The 17,985-nt window shown below is 36.9% G+C and overlaps 1 protein-coding gene across 1 annotated transcript in view; it reads left to right on the plus strand.

The window, feature by feature from the left end:
• Window positions 1-17,985, plus strand: part of ENTHD1 (ENTH domain containing 1) — a 79,746-nt gene that overhangs the window by 18,466 nt on the left and 43,295 nt on the right. The window contains exon 3 of the mRNA XM_006098560.1: window positions 10,895-11,013. Coding sequence (XP_006098622.1) covers window positions 10,895-11,013 — 119 coding nt within the window. The remainder of the gene's footprint in view (window positions 1-10,894; window positions 11,014-17,985) is intronic.

Raw genomic sequence — 17,985 nt, forward strand, 5'->3', positions numbered from 1 at the left:
TTAAGGGCTGTCCTGTGCAGTATAGGATGTTTAGCATTCTCCCCCGCTAGATACTATTCAACACATCCCTCCTGTTGTGAGAACTGAAAACATCTGCAGACATGCTCACATGTCCCCCGGGGGCCAAAATTGCCCCCAGTTGAGAACCATTGATTCAGTGCAATTACAATCAAAATCCAAAAATGATTTTTAAAGTAGAATTAGATGGACTGATTCTAAAATTTATCTAGAAGAATCAAAAGGTAAAAAATATCCAGACATTCCTGAAGAAAAATAGATGGAGAACTTGCCTTTCTAGATAACAAGACTAAAGCATTAGTCATCATGACAGTGCGGTGATGCAGGGACAAGTGTATGGACCAGTGGAACATTCTGTAGAGCCCATTCTGTGCATCTGTTATCTTCGTATATAACATGTGGCGTTTCACTTGCATGGGAAAAGATGAACTACTTAATGCCTGGGCAATTATTTATCCATAGTGAAAAAAATGAAATTAGGTCTCTACCTCCTACCCTGCACAAAAACAAATTCTAGATGAATGAAGGACTTAAAAGTGAAAAACAAAACTTTAAAATGTTTAGAAGAAAATATAGGAGAATATCTTTTTAACATTAAGATAGAGTCGGATTTCTTAAACATAACAAAAAAAGTACAAACATTTTTTTAAAAGCATTTATAAATTTGTTGTGGTAGGTACGATTCTGAGAATAAGCCTCAATGACCCTTGCCTTTTTATAATCCCCTTCCCCGAGAATGTGGTTATAATTATGAACATGCTGAATTATCACTTCCATGGCTATGTTACATTATACGCCCAAAAGGGAGTATCTGGGCGGGCTCAATCTAATCACACAAACCATTAAAAGCCGAGTTTTCTCGGCTGGTGGAAGAAGAGGAAATCAGAGGGATTGTGTGAGGATCTGATGCACTCTTAGTCACTTGAAGATGGACTGATAAGGCATGCAAGTAGCTTCTAGAAGACGAGAGGGACTGGACTCTTGGTTGCCGGTCAGCAAGGAAATGGGGACTTTAGTTCTACAATCACAAGGAAAACTGAATTCTGTCAACAACCCAAATGATCTTGGAAGTGGGTTCTTCTCCAGAGTCTCCAGATAAGAGCCCATCGGCCACAGAACACCTTCATTGTGACCTGTGAGACCTGAAGCAGAGAACCCAGCCAGCCTGCCTAGACCTCTGACCTACAGAACTGTGACATAAGAAATAAGCATTGTTTTAAGCCACTAAGTTGTAATTTTTGGCAGCAATAAAAAAATAATAAAATTATACTAAATTTAAGAATTTTCTTATAAAAAACACCATATAAAAGGAGAAAAAGACAGAAAGTAGGAGAAATATTTTCAATACAAATAACTGACAAAGTTTTAGTATCCAGACTATGTATAGAATTCCTACAAATAAGAAAAGGATAGTCCAACTGAAAAATAGGAAGGAGATATGGAAAGCTTCCTCTAAAAAAAAGAAGAAACATGTAAAGCCAAGAAACATTTTTTAAAATGTTCAACCTTGTATTGTTATTATATAGTAGCAACAAATAATTAGAAAATAAAATATATGAAAATATCAAAGTCACCATAACTGTAAAAAACATCTAATGCCATATTGTGAGGAATTTCCTTCTGTTCCTTGAGCTATATTTATAATTAATTTTTTTTGCATGCCTTCTTCCTTTCTCTCATTCTCCTTCTTGCTTCTCCCTCCACTCCTCCTCCTCCTCTTCTCTTTCCTCTTTTCCTGCTGGAATATGTTGGGCTTATGCCAGGCCATTTCTTTGTATCTTGCTGATGCTTGGGCAGCTCTGACGAGGCACTCTGTTTTGAAGGCAGTAGAGAGGAATGGTTAAGGTCCTGGGCCATACTGCCTGGATTTGATTCCTGATTCAAATTGTGTGAATTGTGTGATTTTGGACATGTTACTTAAACCTTTGCAAAAAACTAAAAATGGAACTCCCATTTGACCCAGTGATCCCACTTCTAGGAATATATCCCAAGAAACCAGAAACGCCAATCAGAAAGGATATATGCACCCCTATGTTCATAGCAGCACAATTCACCATAGCTAAGATTTGGAAACAGCCTAAGTGCCCATCAGCAGATGAGTGGATTAGAAAACTGTGGTACATCTACACAATGGAATACTATGCTGCGGTAAAAAAAAAGGAACTCTTGCCTTTTGTAACAGCATGGATGGAACTGGAGAGCATTATGCTAAGTGAAATAAGCCAGTCAGAGAAAGATAAATACCACATGATCTCACTCATTTGTGGATTATAGAGAACAACATAGACTGATGAGAAGGGACAGATCCAAAGACTGAGAAACAGTGATCAGGCTATCAATCCCCAGAAGGAAAGTAGGGGAGGGCGGGGGTAAGGGGAAGAGATCAATCGAAGGACTTGTATACATGTATATAAGCCAAACCAATGGACATGGACAACAGGGGGATGGGAGCATGAGTGTGTGTGGGGGGGTGGGAGGTTGGGGGTTAATGGGGGGATGAGGACACATTTGTAATACCTTAACTAATAAAAAATATATATATATATAAAAAAGAAAAAAAAAAAAAACCTTTGTGCTGCAGTTTCATTTTCTGTAAAATGGAGAAAATACAGTTCCTGTTACAGAGTTGTTGTAAGCACTGAATGGGTTCATACAGGTGCCGCCCCATAAGCTTTGGCAGGTGTTTGCTCAGATCCACTTAGTGATTTCTTGACGCTTCTCACCATCTCTGAGACTGGTTTGTTTTCTCCACCAACTTGCAGTTCGTGGGCCATTACTTTATCCACTTTCCTGCAGCAGGAGGAATGGGAGCCCTCATTAGGCCCTATGTAGTCTTGTTTAGAATAACTGGAGTCTGCTCTATCTTCTGAGTCTTGTACAAGATCTTGTTCATTCTGTCTAGTTGGGAAATGTATCCTGTTCCCATGGGCTAGGGAGATAGCCTCCAGCTTCAACTAACCCACCAACTCAGTATGAAACCGTGGATTTCACTTCCATTAAAATGTCAGCATCTTATTAACTCACTGTCACACCTATCTTTTTCATTAGCCATTTCCACCTCTTCTCAGTCAGAAGAAGGGGAGAAGTATGGTTCACTCGGTTCCCTTTTTTCTAGACATTCGTATATTGATGAGCAATCTTAGAAGCTTGTCAGCTCATCACTGTCACCTTCGGGGAAGAAGGTTGTCTTAGATCCTGTTTCTTTTCATGGCCACCAGTTATTTTCATGTTTTTCTTTTAAAAATTACGTTTATTGTATCTGTTTCTATGTTAAATTGCTGTTGTAAATTTTTTATTAATTTTAACTTAAAAAAACACATTTCATTAAGTATTGGGTGATGGACATTCTGTGTTGCAGTTTCAATCTGCTGTCTTAACCCAGGAGCCAGCCAATGACTATTTAAACCTGCTTTTGTAGTGACTGTTTATTTTTCCTTGTCCCATAGCTGAGCATTTAACAGTTGGTGGGGTTTCCTGTTCCCCATTATTCTTCAGTAAGGACTACTGGCAATGTCTCAAATTTCATGTGCGATTGTTAGCAAAACACTGAAATAAAATTGCTTTAACTCCCATTTTTAAGATCTTCTGCAACAAAAGTTTGTCCTTTTCACTTTTTCTTATTTACCTATTTCAAAATTAAAAATCTGCTTAAACATCTCTGCTTTTTTATCCCTTTTCCCTTTTCTGTTTTCCTTTTCTAAAAACTTATCACTAATGTCAAAATTCACCTTTCAAAAATGATGTACAGTACTCACACTCTATGTCCTGTCCCTCTGCAGCATTTCTCAGAAGTAAATGGGATCATAGAGGTTGTGAATGTACTGGCTGCTGTGGTGCCCCCCACACCCCTGCTTCAAGATCAAGGCACTCATTTCTACTGGGAGGGTTGGTGGCTCATGGCTCTCCGAGAGTCCTTCTCTGGGCATTCCCAACAGCTTTGCCCAAGGTCACACCCACTTCCTGAGGGAACCTACCTCCGATGACCTACAGCTGTGGCCAGCCCCCTTGCTTCAAAGCAGGACAACTGTGAAGAGCCATTCCAGCCCCCAAACTCTGGTCCACTCTGGAATCCAATTGACTCTTTTACCTATTTTCTATGTCTTTATCCTGCTAATATGGGACTGCTGCTGCCTTACCACTACAGCTCTCTGATCTTCCTCTTCCTTATTAAGGTACCCAATCATAGAATTACCCCCATTTCCTGATAGCATCTAATCCGGAGAAAAGTCCTGCTTCCTTAACTCCTCCCCCAAATCACCTAACAAGAAACTAGGTCTTCCTAAGTCCTTTCTAATACCTTCTTATTGAGACACCCACATTTCCCCATGCTGCTAATTCTCCCTCTCTGTAATGCGTCAGAAACCCAACTTGTTCAATGGCAGGGGTCCCTGGTGGTCTTTAGCTGGAGGGTATTGACACAATAATGTGTTTTGAAATTTGAGTGGCCTGGTTTGGCATCCTGGCTCCACCACTTACCAGCTGTATGGCTGACAGGTATGTAAACCTCTCTGTGTCTCAGTTTCCTCATTTGTAAAGTGAAGATAAATTACAGCAAACTTAAGATTATCCTATATAATTAAAGCCTAATATGCTAAGTGTCTAGTCGTCCGGTCGGCCATTCAACCAATCAAAGCATAAACTATATATCTATGTATATATATAAAAGGCTAAGTGACTGGCTGGTAGGTATGATGCACACTGACCACCAGGGGGCAGATGCTCAATGCAGGAGCTGTGGAGCAACAGCAACTTTGCAGAGTGCCCTCTCGCACTCTGGGACCCCTCGGGGGATGTCGGACTGCCAGTTTCAGCCCAATCCTGCAGCCCAGGCTGAGGGACCCCACCTGCTGGAGGAACCCCTCTCATTCCGCAGACGCCCTTTAACCTCAGTGCCGCCCCAGGTGCTGCCAGCTGGGGAGGGATCATGGGAGGTTGGCTCCAGGGCGTGTCCTGCCTGTCTTGCCCAGTCCTTCCCCACCAGCCACCTTAATTAATTTCCTTTCAAAGTGCACAAATCCGTGCACCAGGCCTCTAGTATGCTAATGATATACTAAGGCTGCTCAGCTGCTCGCTATGATGTGCACTGACCACCAGGGGGCAGACACTCCAAGTGGTAGGTTAGCTTGCTGCTGGGGGTCCAGCCGATTGGGACTGAGACAAACTGGGCACACCCTGGAGCCCTCCCGTGGTCCCTCCCTGGCTGGCCAACTTCCCCATCCCTCCCCAGCCCCGATCGTGCACCGGTGGGATCCCTCTGCCTGGCCTTCGCCCTCTCGCAATCTGGGCTGAGGGACCTTCCCCCTGAGTGCACAATTTTTTGCATTGGGCCTCTACTTAATATATAAAGAGCTTAGCACAGTGCCTGACCCATAATAAGTTATTAATAAATATTTGCTATTATTTAAAAAAATTGTTTTCAAAAGCATTCCCCAGCAAATCTCCTTCACACCAATCTGAGCCATGGGGTCTGTTTCCTGGAGAACCTAATCTGGCACAATGGTTTTTACTCAAGGATTATCATAATATGTGTACCTAAGTGAAGAAAGAGAATTATAAAACAAATGGGGCAAAATGTTAACAATTGGTGAATCGGGATGAAGAGTATATGGGAGTTCCTTGTACTATTCTTACAATTTTTCTGCAAATTTGAAATTATTATAAAATGACATTTTTTAAAATTAGGGCAAACATCAATTACTTGAAGATGCTAAAGCATACGACAGTGAAATTGTTAAGGTTCCAAACTCATTCTGAAAGGTTAGAAAGAAATTTAATCACTGTGAGACTTTTATATCTTATCAGTTCTTCATTAGCCCACTGACTATTTTCTTTTCTTTTTTTTATTGTTGACACTATTACAGACGTCTCCTATTTCCCCCCCTCTTTGCCCACCTCCACCGGTCCCTGCCCCTACCCCAAACCCCAAGCTTTCACCACACTATTGTCTTTGTCCAGGGGCTATGCATGTATGTTCTTTGGTCAATCCCCTGACTGTTTTCTATGATGGATTTGTTTGTTATTTAAAATTAACTTGTTTATTTTAAAACATGTTTTTATTCTTAAAAATTAATTTTGTTAAGTAAAGGACTAATTTACTTAAATTATACCTGAAAGGACACTGTCAATACATAGCAACAATGTTTATTATATGTTAAATAATAAATGGAACAATTTGAGAATTTGTTCAACTTATGGAACATTTCATTTCCAAGATGTGCTGCTGCATTGTTAATGTCTGATAGTTTGAATGTCAGTTTGATATCTCATCTAAGAAGTATCACAGGGTCTACCAGTTCTGCTTTGTGGTATTATCTGAGGGTACAGGCTCAACGAGATCTACAGCTTCTCTCTAGATAGTTTCTACAAAGTGCCTACAGCCTTGGTATCTAAGCATTCATCTTCGAATGACTCACTAGCATTATTTCCTGTAGCATCTTCACTTTTTGCTTTGAGGTTTCTCATTCATATACTGGTCCTCCTTGGCATGTGAGTTCACAGTCTCAATTGATAAGTAGCTTATGATACCAAAGGGACTTCATTTCCACAAGGAACTAAATGTGTGTTATCCCTTTCCATTTGCTTGTGAAATCCAAAAATGATCTTATTTAATTAAACACACCTCACTTTCAGTGTTGGGCTGCTTGATTCTAAAAAAATTTCTAAATGAGTTTCCATAAACTCACTATATTATAACTGTCTTCCTTCTTGCCCCTGTAAGATTAGTTAATATATGTATGTAACATTTTAGCTATTTTAGGCTAAAATGTATCTCCTAATATGCAAGATATTTTTTCTTTCACAATTCTTACTATTCTTCAGTTTCCTCACACTTCAACATTGACTTCCTGAATTTTTTTTTTAAATCTATGATGTCTGAAATCTAGGTCATTATCATTTCAAGGATGATTTTGTTGCTGAATTCTCAAAGAGTGATGATATAGTTCCTGATTAAATCACACGAAAATACATAGATGATCTAAGCCTCAAACCTACTATTTGCCAGCACTAATTCTAAAATCTCCAATCCCAAAATAAGCTCCAATCCCAAAATAAGCTCATTTTAATTATTCATTTTCATGGGAAGTTATAAGAAAATGCAAAGCTAGAAACATAAATGCAAAGTTCTTATTTCTTTCTTTAGTGTCTTTGGTATACACCAAGCATGTCAAACTCGCAGCTGGCGGGCCGCATGCCTCATTTAGCCGGCCGCAAGTTTGACATGCTTGGTATACACCATACTTGCTGCCTTTGCCTGTGTAGACCCTCTGCTTGAAATAATTTCTCCCTCCACATTTATCAGAAACCTAGCCATCATTCAAAGCTTATTCAAATTTTACTTCCTATTTAAGGCTCTTTATTATTACTCTGGTATACATTGTGGGTTTTTTTTTTGTCTCCTTAGTATGTCTAGTCCTAAAGTTAGTTAATTTAAAGAAGTTTGGCATGTAATTATTCTCCCTTAATTGTTTCCATAAGTCTGTATGTTAGACTTATCTTTCTAGTCAGGCTAAAACTTTTTGAAGGCAAGGACAATCCATGTCTTATACCATTGCTTTTCAAGCTATTTTTTCTTGCATAATCCCTAAAATTATTTTGAAAAATTACATGCCTCTTACACATTTTGAAGTTGAAGTGGAATATTATCATAAGTATAAGCAAGCACAAAGGATGTAATTAAAAATATTGACATTGAAGATAAAAGAAAACAAAACAAAAACTATCACATGAGACTTTTAAATGTTTTTAAAAATATATATTTTATTGATTTTTTTACAGAGAGGAAGGGAGAGGGATAGAGAGTTAGAAACATCAATCAGCTGCCTCCTGCACACCCCCCTATTGGGGATGTGCCCGCAACCAAGGTACATGCCCCTGACCGGAATCAAACCTGGGACCCCAAGGTCCGCAGGCCGACGCTCTATCCACTGAGCCAAACTGGTTAGGGTCACATGAGACATTTAAATGTATCTAACGAAATCTAAATGCTATTGTGATTGATACTTATAGCCATTCATTTGAAAAGAATACATGAAGTCCTCTTTAACTGTTGGAAATTTTACATTATTCCCTTTTCTACTTGAAGTCATATTTCTGTTCCATATCCTTCCCAGAATTTTACCCTAATAGAAAGTATTTTATGCTTGAAAGGCAAATCAAGCATAAAATATTTATATAATTTGTATATAATAATCAAATATGTATATAAATTGAAATTAGTTTTAAATTTTTTCTGATCAGAGGCTTTAAGTGGTAAAGTATTTCTTCTAGAGTGCCTTATCATTCCAATTATTCTTAGTACATAATCAGGCAAAATCAAAACCACATAAATGTATTATAAATACTTATTAAACATAAAGGAGCCATGGCCAGTGTGGCTCGGTTGGTTGAGTGTTGTCCCATGCACAGAGAGGTCACCAGTTCAAATCCTGGTCAGGGCACGTGCCTGGTTTGTGGGTTTGATCCCCAGTAGGGGGCGTGCAGGAGGCAGCCTATCGATGTTTCTCTCCTTCTCCCTCTCTACGATCAATAAAAACATATTTAAAATAAAAAACACCTAAAGGATACAATTTTTATTGGAAATTCATGTTTTTATGAGATGCATGGAACTTTTCATTTACCTATGTATGAACATTACCTATTGCTAGAAATAATAGCATGAATTCTGTTTTGTTTTACATTTTTATATATGTAAATGCTGAGAAGACTTGTTCACATAAAATTGTAGGTAGGAATAGGAGGTATTTTATTATGCAATGTCAATTCTATGAATACCGTCCAAATAATATGCCAAAAAATATATATTGGTTTATTATAAAAATGTTTTTCATCTCTTGTCAACTCTTAACTTGAATAGGTCTTTCTTCATGTTGCTGAAAGCAAAGGATTAGAAATACCCTACTTAGAAAAAGACTAAGCAGTTAAACAGTCAGTAGGAATAATTTACTTTTTCAGTTTCTGAATATAATACTAAAAAAACCTTTACTAACATTTATTGAATGACTGTTAATTATACCTGTTACACTTAGCACAATATACTCAGAATGTATGGGAAATAGGAAAACATTCTTGCAATATATCTGTCAATACAAGAATTTTTTGAGAAAATGATTTTATGTGTCATATGCTTTAAATATATTTTAATCAACTATTTAGAACTGTGGGTTTGGTTCATTCAATTTTTGGAAATTATTTACCATGATTGGCAAAAGCAGACTTTACTGTCAAAACAACCAACCAAATCATATATTTTAAAATAAAATATCCTACTTTATTTATTCAAATAAACGTGCAAACAAACATCACTCTGGTTGTATTCACACTCCTGGACTCTTCCTAAGGTAGAAAGCCAAGGCATGGAGCCTTGTCATAAGGTTGTTGCGTTGATGAAATAAGGGCCCCTGCCTCCCAGGCTTTTTGCTTTCTTCTCATGGGACTCTTTCTCAGGAAGGGTGCATTCTTTGGCAATAGATGGGAGGTGTAAAGCAGAACCACATTAAATGAAACTTGTCAACTGTTCTGCTTCTCCATGCTGTAATATATCTGAATACCGAACATCCTGGTATGGACCAAAATTCCCCGTTACCTCTGCTATACTTTGACAGGAAAAGCTTTGAGGCTCTACTTTGGATTTTTCATGCCTTGATTAAAGGGGGTGACCCCATCTCCGTCTTTTTTACTATTGCTTGGTGCCTTAGAGGTTCTTATGTTTGCACTGAAGGGAAGATGTACCGTAATAGGATTAGGCTAAGATTATGTCTGTCTTTAGAAAGTGGCATAACATTGATTGTGAAAGGGAAAGGGGAAAGAACTAGCCTGATGCTTCTCCATAGTTGCATTCTCAGAATGATCAGTTTTTGGAAAGAATAGATACAGAAGTTGTGGACCTGGATATTGATTCCTTTAAAATGATCTGTGCCCACCTGGTCCTTAGGAAGTATTCAAGTTCCCACCGTGCTGTGCATGCACCAGTTTGAAAATAGCTTTCTTGTACTTCTTATTGTACCCAATAGTATGCTGATATAGAGTTGGTACTAATACCTTGTTTACATAGCAATTAACATAGGGAGGAAGTGATATTAAGACTACAAAAATGTTCAGTTTAGTAAAAATGTATAAGCAGAAATATCTTTATTTTCATTGGCATATTCTTTTATGTTTAAGTTTTAAAAAAATTTTCTTTAAAAATTCTTTCTTATCAAATTATCTATACATTCCTGATAGTTTTGCTTAGAACACATGAAGTTCACACAGCAGTAATAAACTTCTTTTAAATATTACTGAGAGCCTGACTAGCGTGGCTCAGTGATTGAGCGTTGACATATGAACCAGGAGGTTGCGGTTTGATTCCTAATCAGGGCATATGCCCCTGTTCCGGTTCGGGTTCGATTCCTAGTGTGGTGCGTGCAGGAGGCAGTCAATCAATGATTCTCTCCCATCATTGATGTTTCTATCTCTCTCTCCCTCCTTCTTCCTCTCTGAAATCAATAAAAATATCTTTTAAAAAGTATTACTTAGAATAATTATAGTTATTCCTATTTTGCTAACATTTCATTTGAATCATTTTCACATTTTCAAACTCTATTTCTATTCAATATTATGCCTTATATTAAAAAAGATGTCTCAAATAATCTATAAAATAAAAATTGTTGATGAGGGAAGGGTTAGAATTGAAGTTGTATTTTTGAAATCTGTCTCAATTTATTATTATAAAGGGCTATATAAATGTGGTTACTATTCATAGGTAACCATTGGTAGATCATGTATATTTTGTAGGCAAAATGGATCTTCAGAAGTGATTACTTTAAAAATCATGAGGTAATGTAAAAACATTACAATTTTTTGCCAAAGTAAAATCGGCTCTTTATGTCATTGACAGAGAACACTTCCAAGGCTGGATGGAAACAAGAGCAGTGGCAAGACATTCAGCAGCCTGGTGATGCTGTGTTGTCCCAGGAAACACTACCTCTCAAGTTCACTGCTTGGAAATCAACAGAGGTAAGTTGCTGTAGTAGTTTCCTATTGCTGCTCTAAAAAATTACCACAAACTTAGTGCCTTAAGTCAACACAAATGTATTGTCTTACAGTTCTGAAGGCTGGAAGTCTGACATGGTCTCTCTGGGCTAAAGTCAAGGTGTCCGTAGGGCTGTGTTCCTTTCTGCAGGCTCTAGGGGAGAGTGGGTTTTCTTGCCTTTTGCAGCTTCTTATGTTCTAAGAGAAACTGCTTGTCTTTTAACTTTGTTTTTGTTATACAGAGTTTTAAATAAGATTAAATTATCAATTTCCCTTTATAGCTTGTGCATTTAAAAATCTTTTTTATCCTAATATAATAAAGATCTTGTACTTTTTTTTTCCTAAATGTTGAAATCCTTATGCCCTCTAGAATTTTACTATATAGTGTGAGAAAGGATCTTGTGTTATTTGAATCTCTGTGGAAAAACAATATTTAATTTCTTGAACAGTTTATCATTCTTTACTCAGTTTTAAAAAACATTTTGTTATGAAATGATTATATTATAGGAAGTTGCAGAAATAGTATGGAGTCCCATGTACCCTTCCCCCGCCTACCCAATGTTGACATCTTACATAGCCGAAGTACAATATCAAAACCAGGAAATGAACATTGGTATGTTACAGCTAAATAGACTACAATTTTCAATTCAGTGTTTAATTTTTTAACCCCCATTTGTGTGTGTATGTGTGTGCATTCTATGTAATTTTATTCTAAGTACTAGAAGCCCAGTGCACGAAATTCATGCATGGGGGGTGGGGTTTCCTCAGCCCGGTCTGCACCCTCTCGCAATCTGGGACCTCTGGCTTCTAACCACTCACCTGCCCGCTTGCCTGATCGCCCCTAACCACTCTGCCTGATTGCCCCTAACTGCTCTCCCCTGCTGGCCTGATCGCCCCTAACTGCTCTCCCCTGCCAGCCTGATCGCCCCTAACCACTCTGGCCTCAGCCCCCGCCACCGTGGCTTTGTCCGGAAGGACATCTGGAAGGATGTCTGGAAGACATCGGTCTAATTAGCATATTACCCTTTTATTAGTATAGATAGATTTGTATAACCAGCACCAAAATTAAGATACAGAACTGTTCTATCCTCACAAAAGAAGTCCCTCATGCCCTTATGCTACCTACACAATCTCACCCCCGACAACCTCCCCCTGGCAACTACTGATCTTTTCTCCATCTATAGTTTTGTTATTTTTAGAATGCTATGTAAATGTAACCTTTTGAGATAGATTTTTTTTTCACTCATCATAATGCTCTTGAGATGTTGCATGTATCAATAATTCATTCCTTTTTATTGTTTATTTTGAAAGCACCCCATTTTATAGATATATCAGAGTTTATTCAACTATTCACCTAGTGAAAGGTATTTGGGTGCTCCCAGTTAGGGGCTGTTGATGAATAGAACTGTAGTGAACATTTGTGTACAGTTTTTGTATATAAAGTTTTCAAATCTCTGGGATAAATATCCAAGAGTATGATTGCTGGTTTTGTAAGAAACTGTCAAACTGTTTTCCAGAGTGGCTGTTTTCTTTTTTTCTTCTAAAGTTTCTCAATCTGACCTTCAGTTTACTGATTTGTTCTCAGCTATATCCATTCCACTATTTATCCCATCTGTGTTCTCTATTTCAGTATTCTATTTTTACATTTGATATTTAATATTTCTATTTAATTTGTTTTCTTTTTTTTAATCCTCACTCAATGATATGCTTTTTATTGATTTTTAAAGAGAGAGGAAGGGGGAGAGAGAAACATTGATGTGAGAGAGAAGCATCAATTGGCCACCTTGCACCACTATGCGCCCCAACCAGGGATCAAACCCGAAACCAGGGTATGTGCACTGACCAGGAATCAAACCCGCCACCTTTTGGTATACAGGACAATGCTCCAACCAACTGAGCCACACTGGCCAGAGCGGCTCAAGTTTTTAATCTTTCTTCTTTCTGAGTGTCCTTACAGTCCTTTCCTGCCTAATAGTTTTTCATTGGCTTCCTTCTGACACCTAAGGTCACAGGTCCACATTCAGGACTTACACTGGCAGCTTGGGGCTCCTTCCTTGTGCTCATATCAGAGATGTTCCAGATCTGGTTCTCAGACCAATGGGTGCTGAGGATCAGTTGTGGTGAAGTTTGGTTTGTGTCCTCTCACCTACTTGGGTGTGGTACTTTAAGAGGCCACGGATCCAGGCTTGATTAATGCCTGGTTCTTTCAGCTTCTTCTTTAAGTAGGAGATCCCAGTGCCTGGGCATAATTTCAAGCAGTGAGCCCATATTCAACACTCCTGTCTTGCATGGGCACTTTAAATCTGTACTTAACCCCTCAGAGTTGAGCTCCTGGTTTTCTCTGCCTTTTTCTGGATCCAAAGCCCTAAAGGTCCACGGCTTCCACCCCCTTACCATTATGTGTTTCTGTTATACTCTCATCCATGAAGATGTTCATCTTGTGTTTGACCATGACTGTGTCCTTCATTTTCACATTTGCATTTTCTCTTTCATTGCTATGTGTTTGGAAGAGGACGGTATCCCCAAAGTATGAACCAAACTTACAGAACCGTCTGGACTGGAAATCTGTTCCACTCAAGACTATATGAAATTATCTTACTCACTCACTTGTTTTTCCGTTTGGTATGTGTTTCTCCTACCAGAAGGAAAGCTTCTTGAGACTAGAGACCTTTTTAAGTTTTATTCATTACAGAATCGTTAGTTGCCACATTTTTTTTTAATGAAGAAATGAATGAATAGTAGACTTTCAATAGTAACTTCCTTCTCTTCCTTTCCTGTGAAAGAGGCTTGTTTGGTCACCTGCTCTGAGTGCTTTGTTTAGTATTCGCTGCCACAGTTCCTGCGAGGGAGATTGGAATTATTTCTTGACCTTCTGTTTCCAACTCCTTTCCCCAAGCCAATTAGGTACTGGATTTATAGCAGCTCTGAAAAGTACATAAAATTAGAATTTCACTGTTCCTTAATTGCATAATAGCCCATAGATTGAAAATGTCTAGATTATTTTAAAAGATATGACATTAAATCAAAATGATTTTTAAATTTGAGATCAATTTATTTGTTGCTAATGGCTTTTAAGGGAGAAAATCGACTGGAATAATCTTGCATGCATCGGAGCCTAACAGAGATACAAAGTGCGACTTAGTCTTTTTTTGTATCGGTCATTAACTTCTCATTTTGTTTGTTTTTCTTACTTTAGAGGGTGGTACAGTAATTGATTTACATCATTCTACATCTTATATCAATGAGTAAAAAAATGGTTCCCTTCCCACAAAGGAAGTTTAAAGCTGGATTTCCCTTTTTCAAAACATTACTACTGACAGGCACCTCCTCTAATGCAGGGGTCCTCAAACTTTTTAAACGGGGCCAGTTCACTGTCCCTCAGACCGTTGGCGGGCCGGACTATAGTTTAAAAAAACAACTATGAACAAATTCCTATGCACACTGCACATATCTTATTTTGAAGTAAAAAAACAAAACGGGAACAAATACAATATTTGTATTTGCATGTGGCCCTCGGGCCGTAGTTTGAGGACCCCTGCTCTAATGATTGTCAGGAACATGTGATGCCACCCAATATTGTCCTCTTCAGAAATCTGTTCTTGCAGCAGAAGACAAGAGCTATCATGTTGAACAGTAAGCCTAATTGTTGTTGCCAAATGTACTGCATCTACATTAAAATTCTCATGTTCTTAATAGAGAATGAGGAAGAAATGATATTGTTGGTTGCTTAGGCAGAATGAGGAGTGCTTAAAAATATCTTTTAAAAACTTTAAATAGAAACCTCTTTAACTATTTTCTTTCTAGAAATGAAAGAATTATCTAACAGCAATAATAGAACATGGCTTTCAAAGGCAGAGCAGTGCTTGCCTGTGTAAAGGAAAGCCTTTCTGTGCATGGCACTGAGACATGGGTGTGTTTTCTCTTTGTGTACTGTCCAGAATTTTTCTTATTAAGTCTGCTAATTAATAAGGTCATTTGTAGCTTTTCACCACCTCAAAAAACCTTCCTCTTTTCCTGTTGGAGAAGATTCAACAATGAGGCTATGACTTTTTCGGTCACAGTTGTTCCCATAGCAACAGATAGGGATGCTATGAATTGATTCACACAAAATTAAAGGTGACCAAAGCCTTCAGTCTCCTTGTGAGTTACTAAATTGCTAGTGATAGAAGATACATATTTATTTCCTACTGCCTTCATTTATTATTTTGCTAAATTAAGAATAAACAGTTTTTATCTTTGGGTTTATTAGCATGTCACTTATTATATTTGTAAAAATTTGAACTCATCAAAGCTGTTAGAAAAATGGAAATTATACTTACTTTAGTTATGTTAATTTATTATCCCTTTACCTACTGCATCATTGCTTTATGCTTGAATCCTTTTTTATTTTTATGTTTGTATTTTTATTCTTTTTAAATTAAAAAATACTTAGTGAAAAATTTAAATAATATTGAAGGGTAAAAAGTGAAAAACAGAGTTTCTTCTTATTTCTCTCTATTCCTTCAGTTCCTTTTCTAAGAGTCAACTATAATAGCAGTTTCTTTTTATGAATTTTGGGAAGAAATTTTCTGTGTCCCTACATTTATTTTACCTGAATGTATTTATTCATTGCATACTGCTCTGTAACATGCTTTGAACTAAGCCATATATCTTGCACGTCTTCTTATAGTAATAAATGCAATCGTTCAATGTATATTGTTTTAAAATATACTTTTATCACTAAACTACATGTTATGGACATATTTTTTATATCAGTACATATTAACTTTGCTGTATTCTTGATATATAAATGAATCTTAATTTATTTAACCATTCCTTATTGGTAATCATATAGGGATTTTTCATGCTGGTGGAGGGATAGTCTCTTAAGTCAATAAAACAGAGTAGAGAACTAAGAAATAGACCCACACAAATATGTCCAACTGATTTTTGACAAAAGAAATTCAAAGATAACATTTTAAATAAATTATATTCAAGCAATTGGGCATTTATAGGCAAAACCATGACTCTGAAATTAAACCTTAAACAGAAATTCACTCCAAATGGATCACAGACTTAAACGTAAAATGTAAAACTATAATACTGAAAAAATATATTGGAGAAAACCCTTTGGCATATAGGGCTGGCCAAAAACATAAAAGAAAAAAACATGATGTAAGACATCACAATTTAAAACTTTTGTTCTACAAGTAAGATCATCAGCAAACTTAACAGCATACACAGGGATAATTCGTAACAACAAAAACATAAAAGGGATGTGGGTAAGGTCTGAATTTGTAGAGGAGGTTGGATTAAAAAGAAAAAAGACTATTGTATATATGAAACTTTCTTTTTCATAGACCTGATGGTAACCACACACACACAAAAAACAACAAAATTGAGACACATAACTTTAAAAAAGAGAAAGCAGAGGAATAAAGTATGGAATACCATCAAATAAAAACAACAGAAACACAAAATACTAGCAAATTGAGTACAATAATACATTAAAAAAATAATATATCATGATTAAGGTGGGGTTCATTCCAGGAGCACAAGGATGGTTCAATATATGCAAATCAATCAATGTAACACACTACATTAACAAAACAAAGGATAAAAATCATACGGGCTTATCAATAGATGCAGAAAAAGCATTTGGTAAGATACAACATCCATTTATGATTCAAATTCTCAATAAAATAGGTATAGAAGGAAAGTACCTCAACATAATATTCTCAATGTTGAAAAGCTGAAAGCTTTTCCTCTAATATCAGGAACAAGACAAGGATATCCACTCTCACTACTCTCATTCAACATAGTACTGGATATCCTAGCCAGAGCAATTAGGTAAGAGAAAGAAACAAAAGGCATCCAAATTGGGAATGAAAAAGTAAAAGTGTCACTTTTTGCAGATGACATGATTTTTTTATATAGAAAATCCTAAAGACTCCACCAAAAACTTTTAGGAATAATAAACAAATACAGTAAAGTTGTGGGATACAAAATCAATGTTCAAAAATCCACTGCATTTCTATATACTAACAATGAAATGTTAGAAAAAGAAATGAAAAAAATTCCTCTTGTAATTGCAACAAAAAGAATAAAATACCTAGGAATCAACTTTTAACAAAGGATGTGAAGGACCTATGTATTAAAACTACAAAAAAGAGATTGAAAAAGACACAGTGAAATTGAAAGATATTCCACGTTCATGGATTGGAAGAATCAACATAGTTAAAATGTCCATATTACCAAAGCAATATGCAGATTTAATGCAATCCCCATCAAAATCGCAATGACATTTTTTAAAGAAATAGAACAAAAAAATCATCAGATATGTATGGAACCACAAAAGACCCAGGATAGCCAAAGCAATCCTCAGAAAAAAGAATGAAGTCAAAGGTCTCACACTACCTGACTTTAAATTATACTACAGAGCAACGATAATCAAAACAGCATGGTATTGACAGAAAAACAGACACACAGACCAATGGAACAGAATTGAGAACCCAGAAATAAAACCACATGTGTATGGGCATCACACTTTAAATAATTTTTGACAAAGGAACAGAAAACATATAATGGAGAAAAGAAGGCCTCTTCAATAGATGGTGCTGGGAAAATTTGAAAGCCACGTGCAAAAGAATGAAATTAGAGTACAGTTTGTCACCATGTACAAAAATTAATTCAAAAAGTATCAAAGACCTAAATATAAGATCTGAAACAATAAAATACATAGAAGAAAACATAGGAACTAAACTTATGAATACAAATTGAATACAACAATACATTAAAAAATAATATATCATGATTATTATATCGTGTTGTGGCCATTGTGTTGGTCTTAGAGAAGCTTTTATGAATTTGACCCCAAAGGCAAGGAAAGCAAAGGCAAAAATAAATGAATGGGACTATATCAAACTAAAAGGCCTCTGCAGAGCAAAAGAAACTGCCAACAAAGCAAAAGGGCAACCA

Source organism: Myotis lucifugus, unplaced genomic scaffold, assembly GCF_000147115.1.
Source record: "Myotis lucifugus unplaced genomic scaffold, Myoluc2.0 scaffold_239, whole genome shotgun sequence".
NCBI classification, from domain to species: Eukaryota; Metazoa; Chordata; class Mammalia; order Chiroptera; family Vespertilionidae; genus Myotis; species Myotis lucifugus.